At 41.4% G+C, this 14342-nt stretch overlaps 1 protein-coding gene across 2 annotated transcripts in view; it reads right to left on the bottom strand.

Moving 5' to 3' along the window:
* ipo9 (importin 9) overlaps positions 1-14342 on the bottom strand; it is a 149990-nt gene that overhangs the window by 132348 nt on the left and 3300 nt on the right. For both annotated transcript variants that reach the window (XM_059950511.1, XM_059950510.1), the window contains exons 3-5: positions 12405-12491; positions 10260-10461; positions 3325-3413 (exon numbers count right to left, since the gene is read on the bottom strand). In XM_059950511.1, coding sequence (XP_059806494.1) covers positions 3325-3413; positions 10260-10461; positions 12405-12491 — 378 coding nt within the window. The remainder of the gene's footprint in view (positions 1-3324; positions 3414-10259; positions 10462-12404; positions 12492-14342) is intronic.

The following is a 14342-nucleotide window of genomic DNA, read 5'->3' as shown; positions in this document are numbered from 1 at the left end:
TTTTCTTCACCTGGGTTCTATCTTTGTTCTAACCTACTGTTTCAGGTTTGTTATATGCTGCAGGTAAATCTCTTCTCTCCAGCTCCCCTATAACTGTCCCCCAAAGTCCAACTCTGACCTAGTCTAACCCATTGGTGGCCCAGCTTGACAAATGAATCAATCACCTGTCTGTGAGATTCTCTGCACATTCCCTACAACAGCAGAGGAGATCCTCTTGAATTAGAAACATGGAAAACCTACAGCACAATACAGGCCCTTCGGCCCACAATGCTGTGCCGAACATGTCCCTACCTTAGAACTACCTAGGCTTACCCACAGCCCTCTACTTTTCTAAGCTCCATGTATCCATCCAGGAGTCTCTTAAAAGACCCTAACGTTTCCACCTTATCAAATCCTCCAAGCAGTTTCAAATTCCTAGGAGTGTCCATCACACACAATCCCTCACGGTTCCAGAACACAATCCACACAGTCAAGAGAGCTCACCAATACCTCTACTTTCTGAGGAGGCTGAAGAGAGCGGCCTAACAAGCTGCATAACTGCATGTACAGTGGACAGGAAGACTTTACCACGGATAGTCAAAACTGCACAAAGCATCACTGGCACCAGCCAACTTCCCATCTGGAAAGGTGCCAGTAATGGGCCATTAACATCATGAAGGATCCCACCCATGTTTATCCCACTCCCATCAGGAAGGAGGCTACATAGGATCCACGCCAAGACCACCAGGTTCAAAAAAACTTACTTCCCCAAACTGCAATACAGTTGGCCCTCCTTATCTGCGGATTCTGCATGCGCAGATTCAACCAACCGCGGACCGGGAAAACCCGGAAGTTCTCTCTCCAGCGCTCAATGTTTGAGCATGTACGGAAGATTTTTTCTTGTCATTATTTCCTAAACAATACAGTATAACAACTATTTACATAGCATCTACATTGTATTAGGTATTATAAGTAATCTAAAAATAACTTAAAAGAACAAGCAGTCCCCGGGTTATGAATGAGTTCCATTCCTGAGTCTGTATTTAAGTCGGATTTGAAGTCGGAACAGGTACGTCCGGTATTATTTAGTGTCAGTTAGTCAAACGTTTTTCTTAGTATATAGTACATATTTTACCTTTCTATGCATATAAAACATGTAAGAAACATACTTATTCAATAATTAAACCACTGCATTGCTTAGTAATAATTACAGCTTTCATCGGGGCAGGGCCTTTCACATGCTCTATTAAAATTGTTCTGATCGTTGACCGACTGTAGCCTAACTCTTTTCCAAAGACTGATGGCGTTTCACCTCTTTCCAATCACTTTATTATTTCCACCTTATTTTCAATCGTGATCGTGATTATTTTTGTGAACAGAAACACTGCGGATTCAGAGCTGCACCACCAAGTCCTAAAGACCACCGCACTGATATATGTTAAATAAGGGACTTGAGCATCCGCGTTTTTTGGTATCCGTGGGGGGGGGTCTCAGAACCAATGCCCAAAGGATAAAGAGGGCTGACTGCATTGATCAACACTTTCACTCACCAACTCCACCACTACTTTATTATTTCCCATACAACCTACTTACGTACAGTCACCTTACATACAGCCTACTGTCACTTTATGAGCATACATTCAATGTATAAAAGCCATCTTTCAAAGCTATCAAATGTTAAAAGGCCTTGATGCGGCGGGGATGTTTCCTGTGGTGGGAGAGTCTAGGACCAGAGGAATGGAGGTGGGAAGGAATTTGTTTTGCCATAGTGGTGAATCTGTACATGTGGAACTCTCCTGATGAAGGGTTTCGGCCTGAAACGTTGTCACTACCTCCTCCCATAGATGCTACCTGGCCTGCTGAGTTCTGACAGCATTTTGTGCTTCTATTTCTTTCCAGCATCTGTATATTCACTCGTGTAATCTGTAGAATTTGTTGCCTTTGGCAGCTGTGGAGGTCAAGCTATTGGGTATATTTAAGGCAGAGGTTGATAGATTCTTAAATAGTCAGGGTATGAAGGGATACTGGGGGAAGGCAAGAGATTGAGACTAAGAGGGGAAAATGGATCAGTCTTGATAAAATAGTGGAACAGCCTTGATGGGCCAAAGGTCCTAATTCAGTTCATGTCGTATGAATTTATATTTATTGCACTTTTTTCATTATTATTAATGTTTTCTTTATCTTTTGTGCTGCATTAGATCCAGAGTAACAATTATTTTCTTCTCCTTATTCTTGTGTACAAGAAAATACATTAAATAATTTAAAATCTTGAACCTCCACCTTACATCCACCTCCTAATCCATTTTTCTGACTACAAGTATTGTGCAAAAGTTCATGCCATCAGGTTGGAGGATTGCCACTTATTATATCCAGTATTCCCTGTGAGACCCTATACAGATTGGGAAATAATAATTTCCCACTTATTTCTCCTCATTTTTCCATTGCCTTTTCTAGTTACCCTCTCACCCCTTCTCTTCTCACTGGTCCATTGTCCCCCTCTAGTTCCCTTCCTCCTTCCCTTTCTTCTAGGGTTCATTCTCTTCTGTTGTCAGATTCCTCCTTCCTCAGCCCTGCACCCCTTCTACCTATCACCTCCAGCTTCTCACATTATCCCACCCCTACTCCCACCAACCTTCCCCCTCATTGAATGGCAGAGCAGGCTCGATAGACCAGGTGGCCTACTCCAGCTCCAATTTCATTTGTTCTTATGTTCTCATCTGGTCTCACTTATCAGCAGCCAGCTTATGCTCCTTGCCCCCCGCACCTTAAACTAGGTACTTCTCCCTTCCTTTCCAGTGCTGATGAAGGGTCTGGGACTGAAATATCAACTGTTTATTCAACTTCCCTGCCTGACTTGCTGAATTCCTCCAGCATTTTTCATACGTTGCTCAAGATTTCAAGCATCTGCAGAATCTCTTAACTCCGCCATGGATGATCCCAAGCCCAGCTGCTAAACAAGGAGGGAGGGTTGAGCATGGGGCTGGCAACCCTACCCCATAAAATCTAAATGCTACTGAAATACCAACAAAAGCTCTAAGGACCCGAGGAGATGAAGGATACACCCAGGGATATTAGAGACTGAGCCAGGACAGAGGATGTGGCAACAGGCTATCGGCTGCCTATGTCCCAGTAGGGTGATGGGGCTTATGTTAGTAAGCAGAATCTCGTGTTTTGGGTTGTCCAAAAGTCGGTGCCTGTAGCCACTTTATCTGCTTATACTTCAAACTGCCACTGACGTTTTTGCAAACACAGTCGAGAAATACCTTCCACATAGAGAAAACTTTAGTCTGAAGGATTTGGTGTACCAGCAGTTCAAAAGAATGAACGCTGATTGAAGTAACTTACCTCAGCCATTGTAAATATCTTGTACATTTCTGGCAAAATTACAGGTGCTACCAGCGGCATCTGAGTGTCCGTAACCTCACGAGCAAACTCTGCAGAGGAAAGCCAGAAACAAATCAAGAACTGAATATTGCGGCAGCCGACATAAAAAAGTTAAGAGAATGACTCGTCACTGGTGAAACCAACAGTGGGAGTAGCTGAGTGGCCTTCATTGTCGTGCATACTAGGTCCTCGTGTTACAGCTACCCAGCAAAGTGTGGGAGAGAAGAGAGGCGCGCCAGACACACCGGAATCTCTGTTGGCTTGAGGGCTGGCTGTCCCACCAGAACTGCGCTCCAGTGTTTTCCCCAGGAGGACAAGCTACTTTGCCCTCATAATGCTATTATAGCCTAGTACATCGAAGTTCAGAGATCAATTCTGACAACATCTGTAAGAAGTCTATATGATCTCCTCTTGGTAGGACATCGTAAATTGTCATGATTAGGCTAGCGTAAATTCAGGGTTGCTGAGTGGTGTGGCTTGCAAGGCCTGAAGGGCCTATTCAGAGCTTGATTTTTTTTTGTAATTTATTTTTTATTGAAGGTCATCATCAAACAGTTCTGTAAGATGTATTTCAGATATTGTACATATATGATTATATGATATATATGCCACAAATCTCCACATAATATTTATCAGGTAAATACTTACAGAAAAGAGGGGAAGGAAAGAACAAGCAAAAGGAGGAAACTATGTACAAGTAGGGAGTGATCTTATTTTTAACAACATATTAATTTGTGAGACTAAAATCAGGCCTTTGAGGTGTTATATGGTTAAACCATTTTTCCCAGTATGAATCAAATTGTTCCAACTTATGATTAACAGATGCTGTTATCTTCTCTATTTTGTAAATGTCCATCCATGTACTTAAGGTTGGACTCTCCTGTGATAACCATTTCCTATAAGGGTTTTTTTTACCAGCCACCAGCAGTATATTCATAAAATATTTATCTCTTTTCAACCATTCTTCAGGTATATACCCAAAATATATGCTCTTACTTTCTAAGGGTATTTCACATTTAAAGATGTCTCGAAGGGCATTTTCTATCCCACTCCAATAGTCTTTGATAACGGGGCATTCCCAGTAAATATAATAATGGTTTGCATTTTGATTTCCACAATTTCTCCAGCAAACAAGGAGGTTACTATCATAATGGGATTTCTCAGAGGGTGTAATAAAATACCTTATCAAGTTTTTCCATCCGAACTCTCTCCATTTCTGTGAACTGGTACCATTGATACCTCCATATTATTGTCCATTCTTCCTCAAATTATCCCTCCTTCCTTTTCCCATTTTGTTTTAATGTATGAAGTCAAATATGTTTTAAGATGTGACATACCCTTATACACACTTGAAACGATTCTACTACCGTTCTCTGAATTATATACTTTTCTAAACATGTACTTGCCTTGGTTACATTTTTAACTGTCCTAATAACATACTGTCACATCTGTAAATACTAATAAAAGTCTTGTTTTTCTAATAAGTGTTTCTGTTTAAGCATTTCAAAACTGAACAGTGTTCCTTCTTTCATTATATTGCAAAGAACTGTTATTCCTTTAGCTGTCCAGTCCTTAAAACTAGCATCCAGTTTATTTGGCGTAAAATCCGAGTCATATGCGCACCATTTAAGAATTGCAGTATTTCCCTCTAGTTCTTATTCTTTTATAATAAGCTGGAGGAACTCAGCAGGTCAAGCAGTATCCATGGAAATGAGCATTCAATGTTTCAGGCTGAGACCCTTCGTCAGGACTGAAGGTGGGGGCAGGTACCCTGTAAAAAAAAGGTGGGGGGGGGGAGGGGGGGAAGAAGGCTGGTAGATGCCAGGTGAAAAACCAGTGAGAGGAAAGATCAAGGGAAGGAGCAGGGGAAGCACCTACCACCCCACCAGCCTCCGAGATCCAGCACATTATTTTCCGTAACTTCCACCACCTTCCAACAGGACCCCACCACTACGCACATCTTTCACTCTCTACCCCTCTCCCCAGGAATCATTCCCTCTGAGACTCCCTGGTCCACACGTCCCTCCCCACAGATCTCCCACCTGGCACTTATCCCTGCAAGTGTAAGTGCTATACCTGTCCCTACAGGTGTACCTCTTACCACCACTCAGGGCCCCAAACAGTCCTTCCAGGTGAGGCAACACTTCACTTGTGAGTCTGTTGGGGTAATCTATTGCATCCAGTGCTCCCGGTGCAGCCTCCACTACATCGGCAAGACCCGTGCAGGTTGGGGGACCGCTTTGTCGAGCACCTCCGCTCCATCCGCCACAAAAGATGGGATCTCTTGGTTGCCACCCACTTCAACTCTGCTTCACATTCTCATTCAGATATGTCCATACATGGCCTCCTCTATTGCCATGATGAGGCCAAACTCAGGTTGGAGGAGTAACACCTCATATACTGCCTAGGTAGTCTCCAGCCCCTTGGCATGAACATTGAATTCTCCAACTTCTGGTAATTCCCTCCCTCTCCCTTCCCCCATCCCAGTTTCACTCTACCTCCTCCTCCAGCTGCCTATCACCTCTCTCATGATTCTGCCTTCTTCTACTACACATAGTGCTTTCCCCTTACATTCCTGTCTATCCCCTCCCCCATCCCTTGATCTTTCCTTTTACTGGTTTTTCACCTGGCACCTACCAGCCTTCTCCTTCCCATACTCCCCCCACCTTCTTTATAGGGCCCCTGCCCCCTCCCTCTTCAGTCCTGACAAAGGGTCTCGGCCCGAAACGTTGACTGCTCATTTCCATGCATGCTGCCCAAACTGCTGAGCTCCTCCACCTTGTTGAACGTGTTGCTTTGACCCCAGCATCTGCAGTGTGCTTCGAGTTTTTATATTCTTTTATAATAGTTTTCCATATTTTAAGAGTCCATTTCACCCATGGGTTAGCAATAGTGTTTAAGTACCTTTGTTATCAGCCAAATTTGCCTGTATGGGGATGGGAAGTACCCTTTCCTCAATGCTTTTCCATTGAGCATCATATGATGGGTTGTACCAGCATATCACAGCTCTCAACTGTGCTGCAAAATAACAACCTGGTTAATTGTAAAGTTTTGAGACAAACTCTTGGCATTTTACCTTGCCAAATATACCTTGATAACATCTTGTTCCATTCATTGAATTGATTTTGATTCATCTCTATTGGTAGGATTTGAAAGAGATATAATAGTCTAGGCAGTATATTCATTTTAATAGACTCAATCCTTGAACCAAAACTAAGGTATTAGGTTTCATCTTGTTACATCTTCCTTTTTATATATATAAAGGCTGATAATGGCAATCTGATAATTTTGCCAAATCTTTTGGCATAATGATGCCCAAATATTTGAAAGACTCTGTTTGCCATGCCCAGGGAATATCTACTTTCAACTGCTCTTGGAGGGCTATAGTTATATGAAAGTAATTGGGTTTTATCTATGTTGATCTTGTATCCAGATAATTGACCATATTGTTCAAAGGACTGCTTCAATTTAGGTAAAGAGTATGTTGGTTGCCTTCGACCAGATCAGAATGTCATCCACGTAACAGGCCAATTTATGCTCTGACCCTTTAAGAGTAATTCCCCTGATATCTTCATTTTGTCTGATGTATTGAGCTAATGGTTCCAGTTGTAATGCGAAGAGAAGCAGTGACCATGCACAACCCTGTCTCGTGCCCCTTTCTAGGGTAAGACTATTTGATAAATATCCATTGATTTTAAACCTAGCAGTAGGGTTGTCATATAGTCCCTGTATAGTTTTAATAATTGTGTCATGGAAACCAAATCTATGTAAAACTCTGTAAAGAAAGTTACAATTAACTGAATCAAATGCCTTTTCAGCGACCACACTTATCACTATTGCTTCGATTTTATTTTTTTGTATATGATCCATAATGTGGTGTCCTTCGTATATTGTCTTGTGTTTGGCGTTGTAGTATAAAACCTGATTGTTATGTATCAGTGTGGGTAGAAACTCTTCTAATCGTTTGGCCATGATGGAGGTAAATAATCTATAATCTGCATTAAGAACAGATATTGGTCTAAATGATCCACATTCCATTTTATCCTTGTCTTCTTTCGGTATAGCTGAGATTATTGCTTCCTTCCAGCTGGGTGGCATTTGTGCCTTTTTTAGAGCCCAGTTCAGAGTGGGGAGAAAGACAGGAATGAACTTATCTTTAAGTTCTTTGTACCACTCTGCCGTATACCCTTCTGATCCTGGTGACTTGCTTAATTTAAGCCGACTAACTGCAGCTTTTAATTCAACTTCAGTTATGTCAGCAGTCGTCGTTCTATTTTCTTCTTCCTTAAAGTGGGTAACTCTAGAGAATTCAGGAAGGTGTCAATTTGGGTTATGCTTCCCCCTGGAACTTTGGAATAGAGTTTTCTAAAACATTTCAAAAGCTTCTTGAATGTCATTTAGCTTATTTTTTTAATCAATTTTGTTCTTGGATTCTTAATTCTATGAATTGTATTTTCTGCAATTTTTTTTTCCAGTTTCCACACCAGTATTTTCATAGACTTAGATCCACTTTCATAATGTCTCTGCTTCAGAAACATTACATTTTTCCTGATTTCTTGCGTAGCCAAACTATTAATTTCATTACTAATTATTTTAATTTCCTCTAATGTCTGTGACGGAGTTTATATGAAAGTCGCTGTGTGACGCACAGAAGCTTCCCTTGACTATGGAGCTTGAAATTGAGAGGGCACATCATGCCACTGCTATTTTTTGATTGACATTGGCAAGCTCTGACTTGATATCATTTATTTGCTGTTTTATATCTTATTGGAACTCCTGTATCTCTTCCAGAATTTTGATCATATTTGCCACTTCGCCTGAACGAGGCCCATCATGAGCCTCACTACCATGCATTCGGGTAGGAGAGCCACTCGTTTCTTCCCTCTCGTCCACAGGCTCTGTAGTGACGCTTTTTTAATCTCCATTCTTTTTCTGTATTCTTGCCCCCTTTATCAATTCAGATATTTTGGAAAGATCTTATACTTGGATTAATGGGGCAAAATATGTATTTTTCTGGAGGAGCTTTTGACTTATGCTGCTATTGTGGATGATGACATCACCAGACCCCTCAGAGCTCTATCTCAATCAATCAATTTCTATGCTTCTACAGCTAGCCCAGTTCAAGATGATGAACTGCTGCATACTTGTTCTTTCAGAAACATGGCTGCAGGACAATATCCCATGCACCATCCATCTTCAGGCCATACCACTCAGACTTGTGCTAATATCATCTTTTGTGACTGTATGTGTATTGTAACTTAATATTCTGTGTTAGTGACTGTTATGTGCTCTCTTTTGTACCTTGGCCCCAGAGGAACATTGTTTTATTTAGCTATGTTTTGGGTGACACCGTGGAGATACATCTCTACCAAAGTGTGTGTGTGTGTGTGTTGCCTTTATGGCATTTGTTTAGTTTATAATATTTTCGCTTTAGTAATTCGTTTGTTATCATTTTCTAGTTAAAGTTAAGATTGCTTAAATTTGTTGTCTGTGATCGTGGCATGCGATGACGTCACACCTGGTTTCGCCGCGTCTTGTGGGAAAATACCAGTTTGGAGAAACGGGAAGGAGGGGGCACACACGTACAGGATCAGCGCAAGAAAAGTTTTCTTTCTACGCACTAGAAACATCAGTGAAGGAACGCCGTAAGTTCATGAGATAATCGATGTTGAATTAAAAATGTTAACGCTGATTCTGTTAAAAGTAATGACGGTTGATAAGGTTTATGTTTTTGTTATTTAAAGAGTTGCAGACAGTTTGTGTTGAAGTGTATTTAAAGCAGTCAATGGCATAGGAAGATTCTGACTGTATGTTGTACTTTAATGTAATGTAGTTGTTGTAGTTTTACTTTTGCAAGTATTTATTATGTAAATGTGATATCAAGAAGGAAACAAATACTGTATATATTTTGTACTGTTTTATCAACAGTTTTCACCATACATTAATGTGGAAGAGTGAACAGTAAACGGTTAATCTTACTGCAATCCTGTCTTCATTGACTATGGTTTACCTTGGTGTTTAGTTCAGAGTTCTTGTACACCTGTGCGAGAACACTACAGTGTGTAAGGCACTCTTTCCCTCCTTTAGCCTGCAGACCACCTTTGGCCTGTCCCCTAAAGCCCTAATTTTTATAGATGCACCGTAGAAAGCATTCTTCTAGGGTGCATCACAACCTGGTATAGAAGTTGTCCTGTCCAAGACCGGAAGAAGCTACAGAAGATCGTGAACATAGCCCAGCACATCACACAAAGCAATCTTCCATCCTTGGACTCACTTTACACCGCACACTGTCAGAGCAGTGCTGCCAGGATAATCAAGGACACGACCCACCCAGCCAACACACCTTTTGTCCCACTTCCCTCTGGGAGAAGGTTCAGGAGCGTTAAGGTTTGTACGGCCAGATTTGGGAACAGCTTCTTTCCAACTGTGATAAGACTACCGAACGGATCCTGGTCCGGATCTGGGCTGTACCTTCCAAATATCTGGGCCTGGCTTACACCACCTTACTTTCCCTTTTCTATTTTCTAATTATGATTTATAATTTAAATTTTTATTATATTTACTTTGATTTGTACTTCAGGGAGCGCAAAGTGCAGAATCAAATATCACTGTGATGATTGTATGCTCTAGTATCAATTGTTTGGTGACAATAAAGTAAAAGTACCTGCTTAGCAACCCCCCCCCCCACCCCCGACAATCTCTGAAGAGATGATGTCTGGGTCACCCATCTTGTTAAGACACTGCCCAGAAGACAGCAATGACAAACCATTTCTGTAGAAAAGTGTGCCAACAATCATGGTCATGAGACACAGCACATAATGATGATATATATACGTGTATGTTTTAATTAAACTTGAATTTTGTGCTGTATTGGTGAGGCTGCACGTTCTTTGTACCTGTGAGGACCCGCATGGCCCCGTGCACAGCGTTCACGTCACCGCTGATCAACATGTCCATCAACACTCTGAAGAGCTCAGGCCAGGCCTCGGGCCAGTCCCAGTGGGCTATCGCAGATATAGCATAGGCTACACTGGACCGCACTTTACTGATCGACTCTTGCAGGCCACTCGGTAAAAGCTCTCTGATGGCCACCTTAGCCTGCAATGGAAGTTAAAACATGACCAGATGACCAAACCTGAAAAGTCATTGTTTTTAGAAAAATTAGCTTTATTTGCCAGTTGTACATAACATAGTGAAATGCATTGTTCTGCGTCAATTTATTTAGAGACACAGTGGCCCTTCAAGCCACACCACCCAGCAATCCCCAACAACCCCAACATAACCTTAACCTGATCACAGGACAATTTACAATAGCCAAGTAACCTACTTTTAACGTCATTGGACTGGGATTGCAGAACCAATTGCAGAGAAAATTCATGCTTTCCACAGAAACTCCTTACTCAGGATGGCGGGATTGAACCCCATCACCTCATGCTGCAATAGTCTTCCACAAAATGCCATACTACCGTGACCCAATGACCAAACACAGTTGAAGAATGGCGCTGAGAGCAGCCTACAGGGGACAGCACGCCCACAACTCACTAATCCTAACCCATACGCTTGTGGATTGTGAGAGAAAGCCTGAGCACCCACAGTCACAGGAAGAACCAACTCCTTACAGGCAGCAGTGGGAATTGAACTCTGATCAGTGGTCGCTATGTGGAGCTATGAAGCGATTGCATTAACCACTATGCTGCCACCAGTGTGTTCACAGTAGTTATCAATGAACTGACAGAGTCCTTGCAGCCACTGACACAATGACACCGTCTATTCCTCAACGATATCCTTTTGCCCCATGTTTATTTTCCTCTAGTTCCTATCCAATTGCTTTTCAGCTCCTCAAACATTTTGTCATTTCTGTCTCTTTCACCCACGTAAGCACCGAGTCTCAGCACCTTACCAATACAGGCTCTTTGGCCCACAATGTCGTGCAACCTTTTAACCTTCTCTACGATCAATCTAAACCTTCCATCACAAATAGCCCTTTATTTTTTGATCATTCATGTGGGCACACATAAGGACTCTGAAAACGTGACTAAAACTCCTGTTTTTTTACAGCAATTTTTACAGTTTATTAAAAAAGCTTACCTCTGACATTCCCCCCCCCCCCCAATATTTTAGTAAATTCACCCCTTGTATTAACCATTTCTACCCTAGGAAAAGGCCTCTGACTATTCACTCGATCTATGCCTCTTCTCATCTTGCACAACTCTATCAAGTCACCCTTCATCCTCCTACAATCTAAAAGCCCAAACTCACTCCACCTTCCCTCAGTAGACATGCTCTCTAATTCAGCTATCATCCTGGTAAATCACTTCTGCACCCTCTCTCAAGCCTCCACATCCTTCCTTTAATGAGATGACCAGAATGGAACACAATTCTCCAAATGTGGACTAATCAGGGCTTTATACAGCTGCAAAGTTAACTCGCAGCTCTTGAACTCAATTCCCCCAACTAATGAAGACCAATACATCATACGACTTCTTACAATCTTATGAACGTGATAAATAATTAAATCTGTATAATATCTGAATCTGAAATATTTTTAAACATATCTACCCAATGTTGGATGCGACTGTGTTATTTTCTTTGCAGTTTAAAAATTATCTACTTACATTTTATGTACTTACTTGTATACAAGTAACCGCCTAATATGTATATGTAAATTTAATACAAATTTTATACAAGGTACAATTCTAGAAAGTTCTGAAAGCTTCATTGTACTGCATTATTTCAATGATTGCTACTGTATTAGCTGACTCCTATCTATAAATTTGAATAGTATTTCCCTTATCTATCACTATAAAATAGTTGCACTGCAAGGCAGCGTCTTCTTTCTTTCATCTATCCCTTCACTTAGTAGGCCTTTATCATTGTTCGTTTCCATATCTTAGTTCATGACTTGAAGGAACCTTGGGTTAAAAACACCAGAACCCAACAATTTCAAATTGATGCTTTTCTGTAGTTTCACTAATCTTGATTCCTGATTCCCTCACCCTGCCAAGTTACACATCGAAAAGCAGTTTATAATGTTCCCTTACCCTCTCAGTTGTCTCAGGTGGGTGGAACTTTACTGACTGATTGCACCAGTGATTCTCCACATACTGTTTCAGAATTACAGATGCCAGCTGTGAACAAGAAGGGTGAAGTTAAACATTTTTAATTATTAACACTCCTTGAGAAACATGTCTCTCATCTGAGCTAGATATACTCTTAGAATGAGCATTCCTGGATATTCGGAGCCGAATGATGAATTTACCTTCACAAACCAAAGTTGAAGAGCATAACACAGCAAGGCCATAAAAATAAACAAGTTCAAGTTTATTGTCATTGAGCTGTACAAATGAGACGTTCCTCCAGACAAGGTACAAAACCCAGTACATATAACACAAATTCAAAGCACTATTACCACAAGTGGTGCATATATGATACAAGTTAAACATAAACAGTATAACGTTACCAGCACTTCATATGTGATGAGACCTGGGTGGTGGCAAGTTCAACAGTTTCACGGTCTGGGAGAAGAAGCTGATTCTCATCCTAACATATCTTGTCCGCGTGCTACAGTACCTCCTGCCTGATGGGGTTCAAAGAGATTGCAGGAAGGATGGGAGGGGTCACTGACAATGCTAAGGGATGCATCACCGAGCACCTGTGCTGTATCCGCCAGAGAAAACAGAATCTCCCAGTGGCCACCCATTCCGACTTCACTGTCAGTCCATGACCTCCTCTACCGTCGTGATGAGGCCACACTCCTAGTGCAGTCTGACCAAACTCTTATAAAGCCTCAGCTTGCTTTTACATTCTAGTCCTTGTGAAATGAATGCTAACACTACATTTGCCTTCCTTACGACCAACTCAACCTGCAAGTTAACAAAGAATCTTGCACAAGGACTCAGATTTCTGAATTTTTTTCACTGCAGTCTACACCTTTATTCCTTCAACCAAAGTGCATGACCATATACTTTCTACACTATATTCCAGCTGCATGTTGCCCATTCTCCTAATCAAATTCCGTCTGCCATCTCCCTGCTTCTTCAGCACAAGCCCTTCCACCCATTTTTGTATTATCTGTAATCATGGACACAAAGCCATCAATTGTCACCAAATCCTTTACATGGACTCAATGGCTACTTTATTAGGTACAAGTGCAGAACTAGGTATAATCTTCTGCCGCTATAGCCCATTTAGGTCAAGGCTCGATGTGTTGCACGTTCAGAGATGCTTTTCTGCATATCGCTGTTGTAGCACCTGGTTACTTGAGTTACTTTCGCCTTCCTGTCAGCTTGAACAAGTCTGGCCATTCTCCTCTGACTTCTCTCATTAACAAGGCCTTTTGCCCACAGAACTGCCGCAAGCTGAACTTTTTTTTGCACCATTCTCTGTAAAACCTAGAGACTGTTGTAAATGGAAATTCCAGATTAGAGGCTTTAAAGATACTCAAACCACCCATCTGGCACTAACAATCCTTCCAGGGTCAGTCATTTCCATCAAATTTCTTTCTCCATTCTGAAGTTTGGTCCGAACTGTTTAGCTGTCAATATCTTTGCAGTTTAACAATTTATGCCTGCTAGTATTTTATATAACTACTTTTATACATGAAACTGTTTAGTACTAACCACACGATGTATCTGCAGTTGCTCAGTATATCCCCTAGTGACTACAGTTCTTTGTATCATTCAGAAAGCCCTGGAAACTTCTTTTAATATTGCATTATTTGAATAAGAGCTATCTGATTGGTTAACTCTTCTCTGCATATTTGAATGGGAAGTTTCTTTACTGTGGGGTATACAAAGAGCTGACCGTGCAGCATCACCATCTTTTGCTTCTCTCTCCTTTCAGCTACTAACTTCTTCCGTTACTGTCCATTTCTAATTCTCTTTGTTCTATAAACACTTACTGAAACAATCATGAAGCAACTAGTATTCTTCCTGTTTCCTGACTTCTAAAAGAACCTTGGATTAAAAACTTCAGAATAC

The sequence above is a fragment of the Hypanus sabinus genome, chromosome 25 (assembly GCF_030144855.1).
Source record: "Hypanus sabinus isolate sHypSab1 chromosome 25, sHypSab1.hap1, whole genome shotgun sequence".
Lineage (NCBI taxonomy): Eukaryota > Metazoa > Chordata > Chondrichthyes > Myliobatiformes > Dasyatidae > Hypanus > Hypanus sabinus.
This window is presented reverse-complemented; position numbering and strand designations above follow the sequence as displayed.